At 44.9% G+C, this 26,245-nt stretch overlaps 1 protein-coding gene across 1 annotated transcript in view; it reads left to right on the plus strand.

Annotated features, from left to right (window-relative positions):
• Positions 1-26,245, plus strand: part of LOC115523837 (inhibitor of carbonic anhydrase-like) — a 57,871-nt gene that overhangs the window by 23,525 nt on the left and 8,101 nt on the right. The window contains exons 3-13 of the mRNA XM_030330090.1: positions 5,246-5,354; positions 6,275-6,436; positions 7,643-7,799; positions 8,622-8,677; positions 12,497-12,675; positions 14,044-14,215; positions 15,119-15,261; positions 17,409-17,499; positions 18,677-18,718; positions 21,787-21,942; positions 25,069-25,210. Coding sequence (XP_030185950.1) covers positions 5,246-5,354; positions 6,275-6,436; positions 7,643-7,799; positions 8,622-8,677; positions 12,497-12,675; positions 14,044-14,215; positions 15,119-15,261; positions 17,409-17,499; positions 18,677-18,718; positions 21,787-21,942; positions 25,069-25,210 — 1,409 coding nt within the window. The remainder of the gene's footprint in view (positions 1-5,245; positions 5,355-6,274; positions 6,437-7,642; positions 7,800-8,621; positions 8,678-12,496; positions 12,676-14,043; positions 14,216-15,118; positions 15,262-17,408; positions 17,500-18,676; positions 18,719-21,786; positions 21,943-25,068; positions 25,211-26,245) is intronic.

Raw genomic sequence — 26,245 nt, forward strand, 5'->3', positions numbered from 1 at the left:
TCCTCAATGGGGAAAAACTGAGAGCTTTCCCCCCGAGATCAGGAACATGACAGGGATGTCCACTCTCACCGCTGTTGTTTAACATAGCGTTGGAAGTTCTAGCATCAGCAATCAGACAACGAAAGGAAATCAAAGGCATCAAAATTGGCAAAGATGAAGTTAAGCTTTCACTTTTTGCAGATGACATGATATTATACATGGAAAATCCAATAGACTCCACAAAAAGTCTTCCAGAACTGATACATGAATTCAGCAAAGTTGCAGGATACAAAATCAATGTATAGAAATCAGTTGCATTCTTATACACTAATAATGAAGCAACAGAAAGGCAAATAAAGAAACTGATCCCATTCACAATTGCACCAAGAAGCATAAAATAACTAGGAATAAACCTAACCAAAGATGTCAAAGATCTGTATGCTGAAAACTATAGAAAGCTTATGAAGGAAATTGAACAAGATATAAAGAAATGGAAAAACATTCCATGCTCATGGGTTGGAAGAATAAATATTATCAAAATGTCAATACTACCCAAAGCTATCTACACATTCAATGCAATCCCAATCAAAATTGCACCAGCATTCTTCTCGAAGCTAGAACAAGCAATTCTAAAATTTGTATGGAACCACAAAAGGCCCCAAATAGCCAAAGTAATTTTGAAGAAGAAGACCAAAGCAGGAGGCATTACAATCCCAGACTTTAGCCTCTACTGCAAAGCTGTAATCATCAATACAGCATGGTATTGGCACAAAAACAGACACATAGACCAATGGAATAGAATAGAAACCCCAGAACTAGACCCACAAAAGTATGGCCAACTAATCTTTGACAAAGCAGGAAAGAATATCCAATGGAAAAAAGACAGTCTCTAACGAATGGTGCTGGGAGAACTGGACGGCAACATGAAGAAGAATGAAACGAGACCACTTTCTTACACCATTCACAAAAACAAACTCAAAATGGTTAAAGGACCTGAATGTGAGACCATCAAAACCCTAGAGGAGAAAGCAGGAAAAAACCTCTCTGACCTCAGCCATAGCAATTTCTTACTTGACACATCCCCAAGGGCAAGGGAATTAAAAGCAAAAATGAACTATTGGGACCTTATGAAGATAAAAAGCTTCTGCACAGCAAAGGAAATAATCAACAAAACTAAAAGGCAACCAACGGAATGGGAAAAGATATTTGCAAATGACATATTGGACAAAGGGCTAGTATCCAAAATCTGTAAAGAGCTCACCAAACTCCACACCCGAAAAACAAATAATCCAGTGAAGAAATGGGCAGAAAACATGAATAGACACTTCTCTAAAGAAGACATCCAGATGGCCAACAGGCACATGAAAAAATGCTCAACGTCGCTCCTCATCAGGGAAATACAAATCAAAACCACACTCAGATATCACCTCACGCCAGTCAGAGTGGCTAAAATGAACAAATCAGGAGACTATAGATGCTGGAGAGGATGTGGAGAAACGGGAACCCTCTTGCACTGTTGGTGGGAATGCAAACTGGTGCAGCCGCTCTGGAAAACAGTGTGGAGGTTCCTCAAAAAATTAAAAATAGACCTACCCTATGACCCAGCAATAGCACTGCTAGGAATTTACCCAAAGGGTACAGGAGTGCTGATGCATAGGGGCACTTGTACCCCAGTGTTTATAGCAGCACTCTCAATAATAGCCAAATTATGGAAAGAGCCTAAATGTCCCATCAACTGACAAATGGATAAAGAAATTGTGGTTTATGTACACAATGGAATGCTACGTGGCAATGAGAAAGAATGAAATATGGCCCTTTGTAGCAACGTGGATGGAACTGGAGAGTGTTATGTTAAGTGAAATAATTCATACAGAGAAAGACAGATACCATATGCTTTCACTCTTATGTGGATCCTGAGAAACTCAACAGAAGTCTATGCGGGAGGGGAAGAAAAAAAAAAAAGAGGTTAGAGAGGGAGAGAGCCAAAGCATAAGAGATTCTTAAAAACTGAGAACAAACTGAGGGTTGATGGGGGATGGGAGGGAGGGGTGGGTGGGTGATGGGTATTGAGGAGGGCACTTTCTGGGATGAGCACTGGGTGTTGTATGGAAACCAGTTTGACAATAAATTTCATATTAAAAAAAAAGAAATATAATACAAAGTTCTAGGATAAATGAACAATATTTATTAATAAACACATATGACATATTCCTAGATGGGAAGATTAAATATCAAATACTTGCATATTTTCTCAAAGTTAATTAATAAGTTTAATGTAATTTTTGTTAAAGTATAGTCCTTTTAGAAGTATCAAATAATTACAAAATCTTAAGAAAAAGCACATGGATAAGAATATAAATAGTATTTTATTTTATTTATTTAAAAAAATTTTTTAACGTTTATTCATTTTTGAGAGATAGAGACAGAGTGCGAATGGGGGAGGGGCAGAGAGAGAGGGAGACACAGAATCCAAAGCAGGCTCCAGGCTCTGAGCTGTCAGCACAGGGCCCAACGTGGGGCTTGAACCCACGAACTGTGAGATCATGACCTGAGCCAAAGTCGGATGCTCAACCGACTGAGCCACCCAGGCACCCCTATAAATAGTATTTTAAAAAAGAAAATTAGCAAGGGAGTGGTGGAGGCCTACCTGAAACTATAAAATATTTAAATAGCAGTATTACAAAGACCAGGGTCCTGGTGCAGATGTTAGGAGGCCTGAAAGCAAACAAAATTCACACATATTCACAGCTTGCTATATATATATTCATGTATCTAGTTGTCTACATGATATGATGCAGATGTCAGCTATGATCAATATCCAACATTAGGGCACTAGGGCCATAGGCTTAATAAATTTAGGTAAGATACATGTAGATTTACACAGATATGTATGATAAGGTATAGATTTACACTGATATGTGTGATAAGGCAAACTTTCTAAGTAAATGACTAAGAAAAGATTCTTTAGCGAGACAACTGGGTACCTCTTTTTTTTTTTAATGTTTGTTTATTTAGTTTTGAGAGAGGTGGGGGGAAGGACAGAGAATCCCAAGTAGGCTCCACACTGTCAGTATAGAGCTGGATGCGGGGCTCAAACTCACCAACCATGAGGTCGTGATGTGAGCTGAAACCAAGAGTCGGACACTCAACTGACTGAGCCACCCAGGTGTCCCCTGGGTAACTCTTCAGCAACAAAATTAAGTGAAGTGTTTAATCCATTTACCAAACAAACTCTCAGTTTGACGCAATTTGACTAATATAGATAGACATAACAAGATAAATCACAGAGGTAGATAAGCTTGGAAATGCAAAAGTTTTAAATCTTTGACGAAAAAAGATTTTAAGACCTTAAGCATACAAAAATATATTCACATCAACTATGACAAAACAGCATAATGTAAAAACTAGATTAAGATATCATTTAAATTTGTAAAAAATGCTTAAGGATAACAAGCTATAGACAAACCACTTGCAGAAAAGAAATTACAACTAATAAAAGATATAAACAATAAAGGAAAAAATGTTCATACTTTTTAATGATCAAATGCAAATAAAGCCATTGTTTAAAAAAATTTTTTTTAATGTTTATTTATTTTTGAGAGAAATAGAGAGAAACAGAGTGCAAGCAGGGGATGGGTAGACAGAAGAGGGAGAAACAGAATCCAAAGCAGGCTCTAGGCCCTGAGCTGTCAGCACAGAGCCTGATGCAGGGCTCCAACCCACAAACCTGAGATCATGACCTGGGCCGAAGTCAGACTCTTAACAGACTGAGCCACCCAGGGGCCCCTGAATAAAGCCATCCTTAAAGTAACAGTTTATACCTAGAAATGTAATAACATTTCTTAAATGATGGAATTTCTTGCTGGTAGGTTTCTGTGACATTAATATGCATTGTTATTGGTATTATGAATTATAAATTCTGTGTCATTTCTGGAAGACAATTGGGAAATACTCAGTAAGGGTCAAAAACATGAATACAAACTTTTATTTTTTTTTCTAATTCATCTATGGGGGGGATTGATTTGTTACAAGAATTTGACCTTATGCAGTTGCCGAAGCAGGTTATACAGTCTCTATTAAGACTACTGACTTTTCATAAGCTGTTGGAGCTTGAGGAGGAGGCAGCCAGGAAGGGAAGATGTAGGTAAAGTGGGGTAAGAGCAAGAACAATCTGGAACCACCAGTAATGAGCTGGAGCCCATGGGTATGAACTGAAACCCATGTATGTAATTGCTTCCGAACTTGATGGTATTCACTAGGCCCAGTGGCCTTCTTGTCGTTTTACCTTTATACTAAATGCCTTTTTTACCTAAGTTAATTTAAATTGAGTTCTGATACATCCAACAAATAGAGTATTAATTATATACTATATATATAAATACATAAATAAAATTCATATGTAAGAAAAAATGGGAGGAGGAAAAAGGAGGCAAGTATATAGAAACACAACACTAAATTCAGAAAAAGCCAAGTTACTTCAAATGTGAATTGATAAATGAATTTTAAAAATTATTTCTAAGGGCAGCTGGGTGGCTCAGTTGGTTAAGTGTCCAACTCTTGTTTTCAGCTCAGGTCATGATCTCATGGTTATGAGATTGAGCCCCGTGTCAGGCTCTGTGCTGAGTGTGGAGCCTGCTTAAGATTCTCTCTCTCCCTCTCTCTCTGCCCCTCCCCTGCTCATTCTCTCTCTTTAAAAAAAAAAAAAAAAAAAAAAAGGTTTCCATGATGGGTTGAGAAATGATCTACCTCACTTCTGAGAAGAGGCTGTGAGGTTGCTGCTTCTCACAAGAAGGAAGGAATCCTAGACTGACAGATACTTGAAGAGAGAATCCAGATCTGTGAGTGCAAGCCCTAACTTCTTATGGATGGAAATATTTGACAATTCACTCACTCCTCCAACAAGCATTTATTGAACACTTACCTATAGGAGGTGCTTCTCTAGGTTCTGAGATACAGCAGGAAAAAGCCAACCAAACAAAAAAAGTATCCCCACCTTGGTGGAGCTTGCATTCCATAGGGGAAGAGAATTTACAATGAATGGTTGTCAGGTGGTTGACTGAAGGAAAAAGCAAAGGGGGAGCTCAGCATTTGTGCATGGAGTGGTTGTATTAAGATGTGGTTGGAGAGAGCCTTCTGAGAAGGTGACATTTGAGTGGACAATAAGGAGGAAATGAGGTCTGACCCATGCAGATATCTATGGGTCAAGTGTCCCTGGCAGAGGTCTAGGTTAGGGGCTCCATTCATGGTCTGGTCTCTTCTCTTTCAGGCAAATGAAGCAGATGCTGTGACTGTCGAAGGAGGTTTGGTGTTTGAGGCAGGCCTGCTCCCCTTTAACCTGAAGCCCATCGTGGCAGAATTCTTTGGGTCAAAAGATGGTGCGTTCTCCCTGGGGTCCCAGGTCTCTGGTCTGACACTGCAGCCATAGGGGGAGGCAGGGTCTCTGTCAGCCTGTAGGGAACAGAGTTGCTGGAGCTCTTTGGATTGAAGGAGTCTGTCATCTATGCTGACCTACAAGAGCTAGAATGTTGACTCTCCCTGGGAAATTGTGAACTGTATGCATCCTGATCGAAATGCCCTTGGTACTGCTGGATAAGAGGGGGCAGTGCTGTCCAGAGTCCATCACTTACCCAGTGGGGTTGCACCATTGAGAGGCGCCTCTCTGGAGACACACAGATCTGGACAGCCTCTTCGCTGTGCTAATTCCCCTGCAGTTGCTACAGAACATGGATCTGTGAATGATGTGAGGAGAGATTTGGGGGGGAGTTGAAGAATAAGGCTTTGCCTCCTCCCATACTTGTCCATAACTGTCATCAGTGGGTACATGAGCACAGCCCACCTCAATCTGTGTCCAACTTTCAGGGCTCTGTCAAAATCCCGGGGTCACCCCTGCATCCTGCCTCTCACACCTTTACCATTGTGTCTGGGCTGCAGGCAAAGAAACAGAGAAAGGAGAAAAGCCTTTGGGGAAAAACAGTAACATCACAATGACTGGGAGCTGAAGGTCTCCCTAAGAATGCCCTGCAGGCCCTGTAGTAGCCGGTGGCCTCAACCCCACGTCTCCATTGGCTACAAGGGGCTGGCTTTAAGGAACTAGTGTTCATTGCCCTGAAAATGGACTCCCCCCACCCCACTCCTGTTAATCAAAGGCCAATTTTTTTCTTTTTTCACCTGTTCACCAGGAGATGGTGCAGGTCCTAGGATTTCCTGAAGTTGCCCATTGCACACACTCTGGAAGATTAGTTAGCAATAATGTGGTGTCTTCCTTTGGTCCTCCTTTCACTCTGTTCCTTTGCAGATCCACAAACCTACCATTATGCTGTAGCTGTGGTGAAGAAGGACAGCGACTTCCAGCTGAACCAGCTCCGAGGCAAGAAGTCTTGCCACACAGGCCTAGGATGGTCTGCTGGGTGGAACATCCCCATTGGGGCACTTCTTCCTTCTGACTCCATTGAAAAAGGTAGGCTTGCTAGGGCTGGGTGCCCCCAGGCAGGACTCCTACGCCAGTCACCCACATAGATTGTGTTGGGGCCATATAATCACTATCAGGCACTGAGTTTCATGAACTACAAGGTGAGGAGAGGACAGCCTGATTTAAATGTGACTAGCTGGGTTTGCTGCACCAGCGACCCTCGGGAGCTGACAGCTGAGTCTTCTCTCGGCAAAGGTCCCTTGGTCTCTGAGCTTCTGAAAGCCCCACATTCATTGTAACCCCAGCAGTTTGCCTTGCCAAGGGCCATCCCTGGGGCTCATGAGAAAGGGGAACTCCCTTCCAGCTTCCCAGGAAGGCTCACTAGGGATTATAGTCACACCACCGGCAGTCAGGCCTCAGTGCCTGGGGTGAGGGTTTGGGATGGGGGCAAGAAGTGAGGAGCAGACTGGAGCCAAGAATTTTTTATGTCCTTTTTGTTCAGTTATGATGAGCCAAGGGAGTCTAGGGTGCCTCGTTAGCCTTTGAAAGATGATGGGCAAATCTTTCTGTGCTTTTGATCCCTGCCAACTCTGCAGCATCCATGTTTTGCCTGTGATAGAAACAAGGGGCTTTTGGGGTCAGATGGAGTGCCAAAGCCTGGGCCATAGCTCTGGCCGTGTTTGCCCTTTCTTGGGGTCTCTTTTGCCTCCATGTCTGACACTGCTGGACATCTGTCTGAAAAGTTATGACTGTTGGCCTACCCCCTACCAACCACCAGGCAAATTATCCCAACCCTCTCCCATGGATTCCTGGAACTACCATCAACTACCATAGCTCCTGGATCCAAAGGGGAGAGGGGTGGGTGGGACCATGTCCCGAGGTAAGAAAGGGCAATTGGAGCTCCTGCAGTGTTTAGAGTTCTGTCTGCCACACCTAGAGCCTCCATGGTGGTGAATTAACAAGGTGAGCGGTCCCGTGGTTCAGTGTAGGTAGGTGGCTCTCTGCAGTGGACATGCTAGGGACCCCAGGCCCACACATTGGTGTGATGTCTGAACACATGGGGACCCTGGGTCATCCACTTCTTTGGCTATGGGCACTGTTGGCCACCTCTGGACATCTGCTTCCTTAGGACAGTCTTGGGAAGTATGTACAGCCTCATGGGATCTCACAGAGGGCCACTCACTCACACATATACACAACCCAGAGGCCCCCAGCCAGTTCATGCCCTGAGGTCCATATGTCTGTGTTGAGCAGCCACAGCAGAAATGGCCGAGTTCTTCTCCGGCAGCTGTGTCCCCTGTGCGAACAGGACAGCGTTCCCCAGACTGTGTCAACTGTGTGTGGGGAAAGGGACAGACAAGTGTGCCTGCTCCTTCCAGGAACCGTACTTCGGCTACTCAGGTGCCTTCAAGTGAGTGGGGCCCCCCTGCTTCTCCTCACCCTGATGATGGGGAAACTAAGGCACAGGGAATAGACAGGGCCTGCTCAGACCACCTAGAGTGTCAGTGTGAAACCCAGGGTCCTGAGTGCCTCCCATGGCCCACCTTCACTCCTAACCATCCTGAGGAGCAGCCTTCTGTGTGGGAGCCCCTCTTTGCCCCCCAGGGAGCCTGTGTGCTCCCTCCTGGACCAGGGAGGGCTTGGGGAACAGACCTATCTCTAGGTCTCTGGGATCCACACACACAGGCTTGGGCTTCCAGCTGGGCCAAAGGCCAAGACCTCCCAGCTTGCTTATTTCTGGCAGAGCATCTCCTTGTGTCAGGGACATGTGCTCGCCTCTCCCCACCTCCCTCTCAGCCCTCTGCAGGCACCTTTCCATGCCTGTAAGAGAAATGGCTAATGGTCAAAACCAGAACAAAACTGGCTGGGAATCCAAGGCTATCCTGAGTTTTTATCCTCCATGTATCGGGCTTTATTAAAAAAAAAAAAAATCAATCACTTTAGGCTGCCTTTGAAGGGGAAAGTGCGGGTCCTTCTTTCACACCATCCCTCCCTAGAATCACCTGGGTTGTGGCTTACAGAGCTCCTGCCTACTTTAGACCCGGGTTGGCTGTGGAGGTTCAAAAGCCCCTCAGACAGGGCCATTGCCTCTGTGAGGACACACTGAAGTCTGGAAAACTGTGGGCAAAGCCGCGTGAGCCAGTGGTCAGGGCAAAGCCTCAGGGGGGTTGCCAGGGCAGGGGTGAGCCCAAGTCATGGACAGTGGCCTGACTATCGCTGTCCCATTCCTCAGGTGTCTGCAGGATGGTGTGGGGGATGTGGCCTTCGTGAGGCATATGACAGTGTTTGGTAAGTGCTGGATGGAGGGAGAATCACGTGAGCCATACCCTGGCCAGGGGAACTGGTTCTTACCTGAAAGTTTCCTAACATCTAGAGATGGGTGATGACAAGACCGTTAATGATACAGGAGAGTTTCTGTATAAAAATCATTTCTGTTATTTGTACTTGGTTTAGTGTTCAATTTGTTCAGTTTGCAAATCTACTAAACGAGTTGAAACAGTATTTAACAATTAATAAAACAAGTTGTAATAATTCAATTCTCTTAGCCACTGCAATATCCATTTCAAATGTAATCACATTCTCCCGAATTCTTCAGTATAAATGGCTCCTAAATGCTTCAAACACCTTAAACAAACACACAAATTATTATAATGATTTCAGAACTTATTAGCACATCTACAACTAGAGGTGTTGCAAAAGCATTATTACTGTGGACAAAAATATATTTCTTTTGTGTTTCTACATTGAAAAAAATAAACACTTTTAAGAGTTTTGGGCCGGGGGGCGCCTGGGTGGCGCAGTCAGTTAAGCGTCCGACTTCAGCCAGGTCACGATCTCGCGGTCCGTGAGTTCGAGCCCCGCGTCAGGCTCTGGGCTGATGGCTCGGAGCCTGGAGCCTGTTTCCGATTCTGTGTCTCCCTCTCTCTCTGCCCCTCCCCCGTTCATGCTCTGTCTCTCTCTGTCCCAAAAATAAATAAAAAACGTTGAAAAAAAAAAATTTAAAAAAAAAAAAAAAAAAAGAGTTTTGGGCCGGGTCGCCTGGGTGGCTCAGTTGGTTGAGCGGCCGACTTCGGCTCAAGTCATGAACTCACTGATTGTGAGTTTGAGCCCCACATTGACCTCTGTGCTGACAGCTCAGAGCCTGGAGCCTGCTTTGGATCTTGTGTCTCCTCTCTCTGTTGCTCCCCCACTTTCTCATTCTCTCTCAAAAATAAAGATTAAAAAATTAAAAAAAAAAAAGAGTTTTGGGCCATTTACCAGAAAGAAACAAAAAAACCAAAATAATATTTCAGGCAAATTGAAGTTACAGAATCTGGGTTTTGTTTTGTAACCAATCAAATTTCTATCACATGCAGAATACACTTGTATTGTTCAAGATGTTTAAACCAAATGAATATTCAGTATGCTAGGTTCATTTTTAAGATAAATGTCTGCTACCTCAAAGGAAACTTTAAGTCATCACTTTTCACAGAGCTCCTTACAACACAGTGTCTTTCTCTAGCATGAAAGAGGAGTTCAAGGTCCTTTGTTGCTTTGTTCAGCTATTCACAATTCACAGTCCCCTCATTATTACACACTGACCTGGTTTGTTAGCATTTTGGCAACTGACGCATGTCTTATTAATAATCAGTAAATTTGATTAGTGGGGTCATTCATGGGTTTCATTTCCCAGAATCAAGTTGTTCCAGATAATTGTCATTTTTATTTCCTCTGGTTGCTCAAGTGCTCACAGCTACTATGCCAGTGGGCAGAGTCTTCTAACACTCACCCTGAAGCATTTGAAAACATCTTCACTTTCTGAAAACAACAGGTTGTCCCAGCTTGTCCTCATTTACTTTTACTGAAAGTCATTTACCTGCTAATATAGATCACTCATTGCCTTCGAAAAAAAAGTTAATTTATTTACTTTGAGAGAGAAAGAGAAAGAGAGAGAGACAGAGAGAGAGTCAGCAGGGGAGGGGCAGAGAGAGAGAGAGGACAGAGGATCCAAAGCAGGCTCTGTTCTGACAGCAGCGAGCCCAATGCAGGGCTTGAAATCATGAACTGTGAGATCATGACCTGAGCCAAAGTCGGACGCTTAACCAACTGAGCCACCCAGGAACCCCCACTCATTGCCTTTTAAGTAGAAGTTTATAAGAGACTATCCATCAGGCTTTTGGGGTACAAGTGAGTGTTGGGGAGCTGCTGCTACCACTGGGACCTTGAGGTAAAGTTCTTTCTTTCTGGAGCTATTAGACCATATTGATTTTTTTTAATTGAATTCTGATATTACTAAATCATTAAAATTTTTTCTTTTAATATAAAGATTTAATTTTTTTTTTCAACGTTTATTTATTTTTGGGACAGAGAGAGACAGAGCATGAACGGGGGAGGGGCAGAGAGAGAGGGAGACACAGAATCGGAAACAGGCTCCAGGCTCTGAGCCATCAGCCCAGAGCCCGACGCGGGGCTCGAACTCACGGACCGCGAGATCGTGACCTGGCTGAAGTCGGACGCTTAACCGACTGCGCCACCCAGGCGCCCCTTAATATAAAGATTTAAAATGTATTTTCTCTTCGACATACCTAATTAAACTTGTAACCTTATACAAGAACTCTAATTGTACTCCTTCCCTTTCAGTGTGAGAGTTTATGAACCCCAAAGACCTTCTCTATGAGTTTTCTAGGGCTGCCGTGACAAAATACCACAAACTGGGTGGCTTAAGCAATAGAAGTTTAAGCAAAAGAAGCCTCTCACAGTTTGAGAGGCTAGAAGTCCAAGATCAAGGTGTGAGTAGGGTGGGTTCCTTCTGGAGGTTCTGAGGGGGAATCTGTTCTTTGCCTCTCCCCTAGCTTTCTGGTGGTTTGCCGCAATCTTTGGTGTTCCTTGGCTTGTGGTCACACCGGCCCAACCTAAGTCCTTCTCTTCACATGGCATTCTCCCTGCGTGTGTATCATTTTTATCAGCATACCAGTCATGCTGGAGTAGGGGCTCACACTACTGTAGTGTGACCTCATCTTAGCTAATGACAGCTGCAATGACTCTATTTCCAAGTAAGGCCACGTTCTCAGGTAACGGGCATTTAGGACTTCAATATAGGAATTTCAGGGGACACAATTCAACCCAGAACACTTTCAAATACCAAGATAAGGGGAACCAAACAGTCTGTTTCCCTCACAAGGTTTTCTGGCCCTCTTTGTACCTGTAGAGTACCCTGACTGGGGCCCTATGCCTCCTTCAACTCTTTCACCACCTTTCCCCAGCAGGCTCTGCCTCCAGGGGAGGACTGCCATTTTAGTGGGGGACCTGGATTGTCCTCGCATGGTGATGCATCAGCCTCAGACTAGCTGACAAGTTACCTTGACTCTCCGAGCCTACGTTTCCTCATCTCTAGAATGGCATCATCATATCACTGGCCTCCCCAGTTGCTATGAGGATTAAATGAAAGCCTTCAGCACAGTCTTTGGTGTGCTGTGAGTGCTCAGAAAACATTTGCTGTCATCATTCATATCGGCAGAGTTACAGACGTGTAGGGTAGTCAGAGGGGTCCTGGGCCAAACAGGCTTCCCAGCCCCGGGTCTATCTGCAGTGAGAACCAGTCATTTCACCTCCTGAGGCCTCAGGTTCCTCATATGTATAAAATGTATTTGGAAAAAATTTTCTTTCAGTCCTCTTTAGGTTGTTAAAAAATTATTAAAGACAAATTAGGTGATACAAACACATTTTAACATTTCATGAAGTTGACAGTCTCCTTTTGGAGAGCTGAAAAATGGGGTGGAAGTCAGGGAGCTTCTATAAATGAATAAAGGACAAGGAAGAGACAAATAGACTATTGACTGGGGCCATATAGTCAACTTTGTCTAGGTTAGAAGGCCCAGGGTTGGCTTGGTGTTCGGGGACTTGCTGATTTGAATAGACTTTGTTTCTGGTCAAGCAGAGCATTTACAGGGACACAAAAGCTGATCTAAATTTTGGTTTACTTATGTGGCACCTTGGCAGGACTAGCTCCATCTTGGGCCTAGAAAGTTATTACAATAAGGTCAAACAGTGTCTGTGATTCAGGGAGCAGCAGGGACCACAGCTCATAGCTCTGTCTACAGTTGGCTCATCTGGGCTTTCTTCCCCCAGAGAACCTGCCAAACAAAGCTGACAGGGACCAGTATGAGCTGCTCTGCCTGGACAACTCCCGGAAGTCAGTGGATGAATACAAGGACTGTCACCTGGCCCATTTCCCTTCTCATGCTGTCGTGGCTCGAAAGGTGGGGGGCAAGGAGGACTTGATCTGGGAGCTTCTCAACCAGGCCCAGGTATTCCCACCCACCATCCTCCCTTCCTGCTTGGGGGAGGGGGTGTCCCTGCTTGGATTTGGGGCATTTTCCTACATTCCCTTCTAGCTACTCTGGAAGTTCTTCTGGGTGTAGGACAGGAACCATGTCACACATCATCTGCTTCACTGAAAAGCCACTCAGTCTGTATATGTTATAGACAGTAGAGGCCATAAAACCCTCACTTATATCATTGACCTCCTGGTCCAAAGACTCTATAGAAGTGCCTCATTGCTCCATTTTTTTCTTTTCAGTTCTAAAGGGTCCTCACGATGCAGGGCAGGTGCCCCTCCTCTATGGAGTATTCTCCTATTATCTTACTGGCATGCGATCCTGCCCTCCTGACTTCCCTCAGTGGCAGGTTCTCTCGGCATGAGCGTTCTCTCTGTCTGGTGTTGGTGGCAGCCTCTCCCATCCAGCCCTTATTCATCCCGTGACCCCTCTCTCTTGGCGCTCCCTGCTTAGCACTGGGGATTCAGAGATGAAGGGCACAATGACTTGCCCTTGAGTTGCTCCCAGATGAGTATGGGAGACATGATGAATATACATACAAACTATCACCAGATGAAATGGTACAACCTTGGGGACCTGGATTGTGTACTTTGTAGAGGTCAGAGGAACTAATTTGTAGGGTATATCTGGGAAGATTCTTGAGCCCTGGGAAGTAAGCTGTGTGTACCCCTAGGAAGTACAGGAGGTTGCCAGAGGTCACATTTCATGTACAGCCACTGCAAAAGCAAAAAGTGGACAGACATTGGAAAGACCTTGGGGGTAGGTACAATAGTCAGGAATGGCTTTGGGCCAGCTAGTGGGAGTTGTAGGCAAAGGGCCCTTCCATTGTTTGGAGGCCGGAAAGTTTCCAGCTGGTCCTTCAGTGGTAGGCCTGAGGTAGGAGAGGAGCCCAGGACTCCTGATGTCCAGGCTCAGTGGCAGGTGCTGGACCACTAGCCGCTCCAGGACGAAGACCACTAGAGCCACTAGAGCCACTAATGGCCAGGAATAAGGCAGCCTTCACTGCCTGTCACATGGGAACATGACACTGGGGAGGAGCAGCTGCCTGGCATACAGCAACCCGTACCTCTTGGTGCGAATCTCAGAGGGACAGCCCCTGGCGGTTTCCCTGAAGCCGCACATGGCAGACCAGCTGGGATTTGGGTAAAGTATTCCCTGGAGAGAGACATGAGAAGCCCAGGAAACACAGGGATGTTGGTGGGCCAGGCGCTTTGTCTTTACTCTCAGGTGCTCATGTTTTTTCGCTTTCAGTTTTCCTTATTTGGTTTTGGGTTTGTTTTCCCTTTCCCTTGCTATGCCAGCCTCCCTCCTTCTCTGTTTGTTTTATCCTTTGAACAGGAACATTTTGGAAAAGACAAGTCAACAGAATTCCAGCTCTTTGCCTCTCCTCATGGGAAGGACTTGCTGTTTACAGATGCTACCGATGGGTTTTTAAGAGTCCCTCCTAAGATGGATGCCAAGCTATACCTGGGATACAAATATTTTGCTGCCATTCAGCGTCTAAGGATAGGTGTGTAAGGTCCTGGGAGGGCAGCAGAGCAGGAAAGCCAGAGAAGTTTTCCCAGTGCCTGCAAGCCTCACCCTACCCAACCTTCACTGGCCCGTGGAGCCTAAGGGAGCTACCAACTCCCAGGGGTTAGTGAGGGGATTTTCTGCTGAGCTGCACCAAAGGCCTGAATTATGAGATCACAAAAGGGTTTTGAAGACCTTCAGGTTACAGTCAGTTTGAAGTAATGATGGTTCTCAGTCCTGTGTATTAACCAGGGTCACCTTCCCAGTGCCCAGGAGAAATAGCACATCCCAAACCGATGTGGGAACATGGCCTCTGCCACTATTAGGAATGAAACTAGGATGTCGGAGGGTGTTAATTCAGCTCTTGCCTTCCTCTGGATCCCTATGGCTCATTTTTTCTTTCTTTCCTTCCTTATTTTTGTCTTCATTTAGTCAACCAATAGTTATTGAGCACCTACAAAAGCCACTGTGTTAGATGTGGGTATACTGTGGTGAGCAGATATTGGGTGAGGGGAGAACAATTAGGCCCACCCCAAAGATAACACATGACTACCAACTAGGGAATGCTGCTGGATGGGAGAACCCAGTCCTGTCAGAGAAAACCCCGGAAGGTCCTGACCTGGGCTGGTGCTCAGAAAGGCCTCCCCTCAGAAGGGTGTGCTTGAGGAGGTGAGGTCAATAGGGAGAGGGACTGCTCTGCCTTCATTGTTCCTTCTGAGTACTGAGTTCCCCATTTCTCCCAGAGGGTGATAGGCAGGGAATGAGCAGGGATGTCTCATGCCCACTCTGCTGCTGTCAGTGAGGACACCATTGGGCAGCCATTCTGCAGTCAGTGGCACTAACCTCCCAGACGTATGTGAGGACTTATTTTGCATGCTGGGCTTTTCTCCACCTGTCCTAGGTGTGGAAGACTCCCAGAGGGTGCTGTGGTGTGCAGTGGGCCACCATGAGAGGGTCAAGTGCGATGAGTGGAGTGCTGTAAGTGGTGGCGCCTTACAGTGTACCATGGAGGAGACCACTGAGAACTGCATCGCTGCCATAGTGGTAAGGAGGGCCCTACCTCCACAGCTGGGCTTGGACACCCAGATACATGGCCTCTCTGCCCTTTTCCCATATGTCTTCCTGTCAGCCATGAGGCTAAGATGTACCTGTTGTGTGCTGCCTCACCCCCTCCTCAGCCCCATGCAACTCCACCCAATGCACCCCTCCAGCTCAGGCTGGCCCAAGACCCAGACTCCTTAGGTACTTAGCTCTGGAGTCCTGGGAGCTTTGGGAAGTGGGGTGGCATCCCAGGGTGTGGATTATGAAAGCAAATCAGCCTTCTCAGTCCTTGAGTCATTAAGTTTAACTTTTTTCTGGTGCCAAAAATATTACATGCTACAAGAGAAATGAAAGATAAATAAAATCATTCACAACATCATAACTCAGAGATCATGACCACATAATTTCTGAGTTATGAAGTTGTGTTGTTATTAACTTTCCTTTCTCTAAGAGCAGACAATATTTTTGTGATTAGAAAAAATAAATTCAGGGGGCACCTGGGTGGCTCAGTCATTTGAGCTTTTGACTTCTGCTTAGATCATGATCTCGTGGTTAGTGAGTTTGAGCCCCACATCAGGCTTGCTGCTGTCAGCCTGTCAGCGCAGAGCCCGCTTCTGTCCCCTCACTTTGCCCCCTCCCCCACTGGCACTCTCTCAAAAATACATAAACATTAAAAAAAAAAAGAAAATTATAAATCAAATACTAAAAAATTGACAGAAACCTAGGAGACACACAGTCTTCTTGAAGAAAGAAGATCTGTATTTTGGTAAGCCTTCCTGGGAATAACCTGTACATTAAGATCTGGCAATTTATACAGTCTCCTAAATTTGTCGGTTACAAAGATTAAATGAATTTGAGTGCTCGGGACATTGCCTAGCATATAGTAAGCAGCCAATAAATGTTATCTATTGTTATTATTATTTAAAGTCAGCACAGAAGGTGTACTTTCTTAGGTAATGAAATATTTGTTTAAAATATGTTTTTAATGGCTGCATAATATTCCACCAAGTATTTCAGCCTCAATTTATTTAACTAATTTATAAATGCCTACATTTGATTTATTCTCAAATCCTTTGCTATTGTAGATAATATGGATTGAATATTTTTGTTCTATGACCTCAGTATTTCCGGGTGTATCTTTAATAGTAATGATAGCTAATATTTGTGAAGCTACTTACTATGAGCCAAGTATGTTTATGAGCTCTTATCTTGTATTAACTCATTTAATCCTCACAATAAGCTCAGGAGCCCATTTTATGGATGAAAAAAATATATAGAATAGTTTTGAGGTATGTGTCCTTTAAAATAGATCCTGGAGACTGTGTGGGTTAGTGGTCATGAGCTAAGGAATGAAACTATGTTTTAGTCTTAGTGACTGTCTATTAGAGGAATTATTTAAGCTGTCTCTGATCTAGTTCACTAATGTATAAAAGGGGGAGGATTATAGTACCTACCTTGTTGGATCTTCTGAGCAATACATGAGATAATCACTGGAAGGTGTTTCAAAAGGACCTGACGTATAGTAAGGGCTTGGTAAGTTTTTGTTTCTATAGTTGCTACTGTTTTAAGATAAATTTCTAGTAAGGCAGTTAATAGATCAAAAGCGAAGCATGTGTATGTATCTGTGTGTTTTTATCACAGTGACCTTATCTATACATTTTTTGCTCTGCTGTTGGAAAATTTCATTGATTTAAATAATAACCTATTAATGAATTATTTAACTGGAGAAATTGTTTATCGAATGTCTCTGTTGTGTTAGTGCTCTGAGTTAGTGCTAATGGGATTATGGGAACAGAGTTGAACTCCACCATAGAGAAGAAAACATGTTTCATAGAAACATTAGTAAATACGGTCTCTGAATCTGGCCATGTAGATGGCTGAGTAGTAACAGTCACAAATAAAATGTGTTAAGGACATGTCCAGTACTCAACATGGGACTAATGAGAGGTCAGAGATGCCAGGGAGTATGATCTGGGTTGGGTGCTTGCTCCTGGGTCAACATGTCCAGCTTTCTAAACCCTGTGGTTATATGGCAGAAGTCTTGATTAATCAAAAGTACATGTGACATAAAGCTAACGAGACAGAAAACCTCTGAGGGTCAGTGAGACAGGAAACAGCCTCACTTTTGTGCTACTGATTTATTTCTTCAGAAAGGAGAGGCTGATGCCATGACTTTGGATGGAGGCTTCATCTACATAGCGGGCCAGTGTGGTCTAGTGCCTGTCCTGGCAGAGAACTACAGTAAGTGGAGGCGGTGCCTCTCGCTGTTTTATTTCCTCGAGGCCATTGACATGAAAGATGAAGAAACGATTTAGTTCATTGTTGAGATAATAACTACTGTTGGAATGTAAGAGGCTAGCAGATAATATCCTCTTTCCCCAGAGTCAGAACCAATGAAGATATGGATACAGGAATAAGGCAGAATGAGATCAAAGGAGATCTTTATTACTTAAAAGGTGATATTGGAGGGCATGGTACAGAGCTGGCTGCAGGGCTTGCCAAATTGCCCTTGAGTTAGAGTTACCCACTAGTTCAGGAGAACGGGTCTGTTGGCTTACCCCATGGCTGAGGGCAGAGGAGAACACATATTGTCATAAATCTTCATTGAAAAGATCTAAACCAACCTCTCCCCACTCTCTTCAATAAAGAAAGGAGGGGCTGAGCCACATGAACTTCAATACTTGTGCCAAATTTACTAGTCCAAAATCAACTCACCCCAGCTGCACTGGAAGATTGAGGGGTGATGCTACAGGGACATGTTCTTTAGTGGGGATCCTTTCACATAAAAAAATAAAGCTGGGAAAAAGAGGATTTCACCAATATAATTTATGAAGTACCTCATCGGTTAGGCGGTGAGCAGGAAACCATACATTATTCTTCAATACAGAACAACTCTGCTAAGTAAATAATGGTAGCTCCATTTTGCTGATATAAAAACTAAGGCTTAGAGAAGTTAAATGATGTGTCCAAGGTAGAATGAAGACCGTATCTAGGGTTTTCTGACTCCATGGATTCGATTTTTCCCCTCCAACATAACGAGAATATGATGATTGCCCACCACAGTCCAGGGTTCTGCAGAGAAGAAGGATGTCAGGATGATTTCAATCACATAGCAAATGCAGAAAGATCTTTGTCAGGATCTTCAGTGGCCTCTGCCCCTCTTGAAAGGGCATCTCATTTTCTTTCTCTGTAACCCCCTGAGTGTTGGGGAGATTCTGAGGTGGAACCTAATGTTCAAATAGCAAAGGTCAGGCAGAGAGGGGTAAAATAGGCCTACAGAAACTTGCTTGTTGATAACCAATGACACACTGCTTAATTTTATCCTTCACTCTTGAGATTGAGAAGCTCATGACTTTGGACTGAGTAATAGGAGAGTTTCATGCCATTATCTTGGTTTTTTTTTTTTTTTTCTTTTTAGTGCCTAAGGATGAGTCTAGGTGTGTGAATACACCCATGGAAGGTGAGTCAGAATCAGTAACACTGGGGCCAAAGATAAAGGCCATTGTTGGGGGAGAGGGTGGGGAAAGTCTTAAAAATAAACCAAAGTTATTAGAGTTGTAAGAAAATCAGAAGGATGATGAGGAGAAGCTGCCAGTACCACAGCTTATTGTTAAGGAGCAAATCCGTCACGAAGCTGTAGCAATAATTCCCGTTTGTAGGGTATGTTACAGTCAACAAAGGACTCCTGCCTGCACTATTCTCGTTTAGCCTTCTCAGCGGTCCTCTAGGATGTGGGCATCATTATCCCGTGTTGTGTAGATGGGGAAAGTGAGGCTCAGGGCTGCACAGCCAGGGAGTGCCTGCACCTGGGCTCGAGAAGAGGTAGTGTGACTGGAATCCCCTTGCCCTTCCCGACACACCACCCCGCTCCTTGTCACATGCTGCCTGCCCATCTCTGCGCCAGGAGGCAGGAGCCTGTTCCAGGCACTTCCGGGCCAAGTGGAGGCCTCACGAGAGGAGGAGAGTCATACCTGCTCTAATGAAGAGGAGGAGGAAGATGAGCTCAACCCTTTAGCTTTTGGCCAGCTGATTTTAATAGCAGAGGAGCTGACCTCATCTTTAGAGTAGACCAGGTGACAAGTTCTCCCATCTGTGTCTCCACAAGGGCAGAGAGGGTCTGAATCTGTCCTTGAAGTACCTACTCTTGGAAAATGGAGCAGTGTTTCTCAATCTAGTGTAGCACCTGGACCAGCCGCATCAGCATCACCTGAGAACTTATGAGGAATGCAAATTCTTGGGCTCCACCCCAAATCCACTGAGTCAAAAACTCCAAGGATGGGGCTACTGTTGTGTGTTTTAACAAGACCTCCAGCTGATTCTGATACACATTAGGTTTTGACAACAACAGTGACAGAGGATCCTGAGGTGAAAACAGATGCTCGCCTGGGCTTGGAGCACCCCAGCACCAGCAACATCTCTGTTCCCTGCTAAGAATGGGGTCATAGAGGCCCCGCCGTGCCCATACTCCACCAAGCTGCCTGGGGTGCAAAAGCAGCTCCCCTGCAGCAGCTCCCCTTCATGTGCAACAGAACCCAAGCCCTAGGGTATGCTGCCCCTCTCCCCCTCTGCTTTCATGGCTAACAGTCTTCAGTGAGTTGTGTCTTCACCCTCAACCCTAAGGGCTGGCATTTTTCTCAGCCATGCAATCTATCGATTGGAGAATATGTGAAGTCAGAAGGAACTCTGCTTGAAGAATGGTTGACATTGCCAGGAACTTCAGTGATAGGCAAATGCAGGTGGACAAAGATGCTTAGAAGACAGTTCAGGATGGCTGACTGGGATGGAGAAGGTTAGATGTGAGTAGAGATGGAGAGGTATCAACCCCAAAGCCCCCCCCCCCCCCCCACACACACCAGATGACAGTAATTGATGCTATTTGTGCAGAAACAGCTACACCTCAGGAAAGGCACTGTAACAGTATTTGGCTGCTGGAATGGTGTAATAGAGCACATTCTGGTAAGCAAGGGTTTGCTGTGGCCTTGGGAGAATCTGTTGCAGTGAAAGAAGGACTCTGGTACTGCTTGTGCCACCAGCAGCGTAGCTGGAAACCCAGCAGTGTAACTTCCCCGTCCTAGTCTAATGTACAATGTGCCCATATTAGCACATCTGATCCCTCTAAATCAGCCCCTGGGATGAGTATCATTGTCACCATTCTACTGAGGAGAAACTGGGGATCTAGATATGAAGTGACTTGTCTGAGGTCATTTAGGAAGTAACTGGCAAGGCAGATCTTTCACCTGCCATGTTGACTTCCAATTTTTCTAGGCTTGAATATTTAGAGACCTGAATCACAACAGCAAGAGAGGGAGTGTAGTGGGGAGAGGGGTTCGGAGTGGTGGTGGAGAACCATACCAGCTTCTAATTCTGAAGATTTATGATTCTAATCTTCTTATAAATTTAGGTTTGCTGTTTAGGCCTCACTCAATAAGCACATTCAGTTACATAGTATTGGGATAGGAATATATGAAATATCAGTGGTGTTCCCATTATTTTCAGGAACAAGACAAGAAGGCCTACTCCCACCAAAGACACTGGGCATTACTTTGAAAGTGAATGCAGTATAATTAGGAATATATGTATATTCCTAATTATATATATATATATATTCCTAATTACATATATACATATGTATATATACATATGTATATATATATAATTAGAAAAGAATTTTTAATATTTGGAAGAAGATTAAATTGTCACAATTAGAGAAAACAATATTGTCATAACTAGAAAATCAGAAACTTAACTTTATTTCTTTTTAAAGTTTATTTATTTTCAGAGAGAGAACACAAGCGGAGGAGGGGCAGAGAGAGATAGGGAGAGAGAGAATCCCAAGAAGGCTCTGCAGTGCAGAGCCTGATGCAGGGCTCAAACTCACAAACCATGAGATCATGGCCTGAGCTGAAGTCAGCCACTTAATGGACTGAGCCACCCAGGAGCCCTGAGATTTAACTTTAAAAAAGAAGTCATTAAAGCTCTTTCTTTATGACTTAACGTTCAACAGAAATATTTCAACAGGTGCACACTTATATGTATAAAAATTTATGCAGATGATATGTAATCTGGCAAAGTGGGTCACAACATAAATGCCCACCAGTAGGAGGATTACAAAATATGGTATTTCCATATAGTGGAACATAACTTAGATTTAACCAATAAACGGAATGAGATAGTTGTATCTATTTCTGCTGAATCGAAAAGGTGCCTACAATATATCATTGATGGAGGATAAAGCATCTTATAGTAAAGAATGTATAGCAGGATAAAACTGAAAGTATGAAATACATGTGTAAAAATTTCTGGATGCATGCATGTAGACATGTCTGGAGAGCAGTCGTCAGACTGTTTGGCCCCATACCTAATAATGATAGTTATTGGAAGGGTCTTCTGCTAAAGTAAGGTGAGGGGTTCAAGCTATTCCCCCTCCCCTGAGAGAGTGGCAAGAGGGGCTAACTGTAGCAGCTCTAGAATACATTTTCAGAGGGTCCTGGAGCTACTGAAATTGCATCTTGGTATCTGTGTTGCAAGGTTATTACGTCGTGGCAGTGGTTAAGAAACCAAGTGCCGACCTCACCTGGAACTCCCTGCAAGGCAGGAAGTCCTGTCACCCCGCAGTTGGTACTTCTGCAGGCTGGAACATTCCCATGGGTTTAATATACAACAAAACTGGGTCCTGTAAATTTGGTAAGTATGTTCTGGGAGGTGGTGTGGCAGCCCCTTCCTTGGGCCTGTGCCTGTGTAGGAGAGAAATTCAGTTCAATGGCAAGGAATGCCAAGGGATGATATAAGTGGGTAGTGGAGTCAAGGGCTGGGCAGACATTACAGGTGAGCTTCACCTCTGCTTGAATGGGTGCTCCCCTTTCTCCTCACCTCCTCACTTCTGAGGGGAGAGGCTTGGCCCAAAGGGCAGATATCAGGGAAATACCCCTTTCTTTATGTATTACCACTAGCTCGGGGAACAAGCCTGGGGTTACAGAGCAAGAGTAGTGTGTGTGTGTGTGTGTGTGTGTGTGTGTGTGTGTGTGTGTGTTGTATTGTTTTCCCATATAAACTAGATTGGCTGCTTTTTAAAAATTGAAAACCCTATACCAGTAAGTCCTTGGACACTTTATCTTTCACTTTCACCCTTATCTCCCTTAGATTCTCATATTCGTCATTTTAGCAACACTCTTGTCAATACCTAAAAGGCCCTTTGTCCCCTGCTTTCTCTTGCCATCTCACAAATCCCATTCCTATGCAAAGCCCATTCCCTGCTCTCTTCACCCTCTGCACCTTAGCAGCTAAACATGGCTGGAGAAGTCACAGGGCCCAGCAGTTCATTCCACTGGAAATGCTCTAGCTGCTGGCCTCAGTGGGCCCCTGGCACTCATGAGCACCCCCACTGTGTCTCTACGCCAACCCCCCCCCCCCCCACACTTCCTAATAATTATCTAATGTCCTCACTGTCCACACATTTCCATCCCACACCCATCTACCAAGTTTCTCAGCAGATGACTTATCTCAGCTGCAGAGACAATTGAAATGATCAGAAAAATTTCCCCTCACCATCCCACTGCCGAAGCTGTGGGCCTACTGATGGCTATATCTACTCAGCCTCCCTCCACCTGTGTTTTGCGTGGGGGCCCCTCCCCCACACCCTTCCCTAGAGCCTCACCCTTTTGGTTACTACTTCTTCCTCTGGTATAGCCAACAATTTCTTTCAACATTGAACTCACCAAATGTTTTCCATTTTTAAAAGTCCAGCCTCTCTCAGCAGTCTCCTCCCACTTTTGACTTGTTTCTCCACCTCTTTACTGCCAGACTTCTTAACAGCAAGGTCTGAGCCAATCACCTCCCACTTACTCCTCTGCTCCCTGCCTTCTGGCTTCCCTGTGTCATGGCATAAGGAAGAACTCTGATCAAGGCTACCCATGACCTCCATGTTGCTCAGCTGAAAGGTCATGCTCCACTCCATTCCTCCATGACTCTTCTTTCTTCAAATCACCTGAAAACACTATCTCCTGGGGCGCCTGGGTGGCGCAGTCGGTTAAGCGTCCGACTTCAGCCAGGTCACGATCTCGCGGTCCCTGAGTTCGAGCCCCGCGTCGGGCTCTGGGCTGATGGCTCAGAGCCTGGAGCCTGTTTCCGATTCTGTGTCTCCCTCTCTCTCTGCCCCTCGCCTGTTCATGCTCTGTCTCTCTCTGTCCCAAAAATAAATAAACGTTGAAAAAAAAATTAAAAAAAAAAAACACAACACTATCTCCTGACTTTTGTGAAAACACACTGGTTTGGTTTTTCTCCTACCCCTACAAAATGCACTTTCCCATTCTGGTTAATAAATGTTTCAGTTGCTTAAAAAATTTTTTTTCTCCTACTCTAAACTCAATCCTCAGGCACTCATATCCATACCTACAGCCTTGATTACTATCTAAACAAATAATACTATACATACAAAACTAGGCACATAATCAGTAGTAGATAAATGTTTGCTGCTATCACTATTATTAGTATTATGTCTATATGTTGATAACTATTACATTGTTATCCCTAGCACAGATCTCTCCTTGACCTCCAGAACTGCCTATTTGACATTATCTAGTTGAATATCTCAAAAGCACATTAAGCTCAAAACAGAATGCATCATCTCTGCTGAGCCTGGTCCTGTTCCAAAGCTGCCTAGCTCGGTGGAGGACTCTATAGTCCATCCACTTGCGCCAGCTGGAAACCAAGCTGTCATCCTGCATGTACCCATCCATCACCAGTGATGTCAGTTCTCCGCGCCCCCCCCCCCCCCACCTCACCACCATCTCCCTCACCTTAGTGCTACCCTAGTTCAAGCTGCCTTCATCTCTCCTGGGCTACAACAGTAACCTGCTGCCTGCACACCACATCTGGCCTGGATTCCATCCATCCTTTTGCCAGACCAATCTTTGCAAAGTGCAGACCTGCTATATCCTGCCCACTATACCTGGTCTACCATTGCTACAGCCCTTCAGAAGCTCCTAATTTCTCTAAGGATAAAAAACAAAATCTACACAAAGGTATAAAAGGGGATCTGGACCTTGCCTTCTCCCCACTGACTCTTGCAGTAGGTGGTCCAGCTCAACGACCTCTATTAACCTTTCTGTGTCATTTGCTCCCCACCCCAACCCCTGCCCAAGGCCTTTGCAGATGCTTCCCTGTCTGGAAAACCTGTTCCTATTCATTCTTCATCTCTCTACTTAAGGCCTCTCCCTGACTCCCAGGTCTGCACTAGATTCCTTTATCTGCAGGTGTAGAACCATATTCTTCTTTCCCAGAGCAAGTGGGGGTTGGTGGGGGTAGGTGGATAAATTCACTGGTGTGGCTACTTAAATTATGACTGTTGCTCACAAGCTTGGGTTCCCGGAGTGCAGGGCCTATGTGACGTCCTTACCACAGTGCCCTGGGGCCCAGCACAGTGCTTGGCAGCTGGGTCTCTCAGGCCCCTTCCTGGATCTGGAGTCAAGATGGAATACCTTTTAAGGAAAGGCAAGGGAAGCAGAGGGCAGGAAAAATGGGGGACAATTTCAACCAGCTGGGACTTTCAGTTTTGTTGTGTCTCTTAGGATTACAACTGTGTCTGTCCTTCCACACCTCTGCCCTGTGCCACTTCTATTCCACAGACCCTTGTCCCAACTTCAGCCAGTTCCCCTTTACTCTAGATGCAACCTTTATTTTTTAGTTCCATAAGGTTCTTATTTCTAATAATATGGTACCAAACACCTGAATGTGGCAATTCTAGGGATAAAATCTGGGGCTCTCTTTCTAACATAGGCAGGCAGAGCTGACCTCCTGTGTTTTCCTGCACAGATGAATTCTTCAGTCAAAGCTGTGCCCCTGGGTCTGATCCAGATTCCAGTCTCTGTGCTCTGTGCAGTGGTGGCAACGACCCAGCCCATACTTGTGCTCCCAACAACCATGAGGGATACTATGGCTCCAGTGGGGCATTCAGGTGAGTAGTGTCTGTGCACCTTTCTCTTTGGCACCAACCAGTGAACTTCTTGTCCTTTCATCTTTTCTATCACCCCAGCATCTGGGCACTGCATTTAAGAGGAGCCAGAATTAGAAAACAAAACTGTAGATTCCCACCGGCCCCAAGGACTCAAGTCCAGCTCCTTTCTGGAACACTTTTCTGCAGACCCACCAGACTTAGGGCACCTGAGGAGAGGCAAGAATGAGGGGTACAGGGTCACAGCCATGCTTCTACTTTTGTTCTTTTCTTCTGTGTGATTGTGGACAAGTCATGGAATCTTTCAGAGTCTCAGGTTAAAATCAGAGGAGGGGTACTGGGCGTGTGCTTCTTACATCTGGCTGATGAGTACATTTTAAAAATAGATATTCCTAGGCTCCCCATCCATTCAAGAAACAGTTATTGAGCACCTAGTATGTGGCAGGCACTGGTCTAGGTAGAGGGGTTATGGCAGCAACAAGACACATGTAGGTCCTGCTCCCTGTCTCCTCTCATGAGGAGAGTAGGACAATAAATATAAATGAAGGGCCAATCACTTCCTGACTGAGGTAGGAGCTACAAAGGAACAGAAGGGGGTAGTGTGGTAGTGACTTGGGTAGTGGACAGTTTTGATAACAGCAAGTGGAAGGGACTGTATGAATCGAGGATTAAATATTGACAGGGAAGGGAATTGCATAAGGAAGGAGGATTAAATATTGACAGGGTGGCTCAGTGGGTTGGGCGTCCAACTTCAGCTCAGGTCATGATCTCATGGTACATGCATTCGAGCCCCGCCTCAGGCTCTGTGCTGACAGCTCAAGGCCTGGAGCCTGTTTCAGATTCTGTCTCCCTCTCTCTCTGCCCCTCCCCTGCTCACATTCTCTCTCTTGCCTCAAAAATAAATAAACATTAAAAAAAGTTTTTAATATTGACAGGGAGTCAGACCTCAGAAAATCTGGAGGAAGAGTATTAAGGAAGAAGGAACAGCAAGGATACAGGCATGGGGCAGGACAAATTGTGCCGTGTTTGAGGCCAGAA

The sequence above is a fragment of the Lynx canadensis genome, chromosome C2 (assembly GCF_007474595.2).
Source record: "Lynx canadensis isolate LIC74 chromosome C2, mLynCan4.pri.v2, whole genome shotgun sequence".
NCBI lineage: Eukaryota > Metazoa > Chordata > Mammalia > Carnivora > Felidae > Lynx > Lynx canadensis.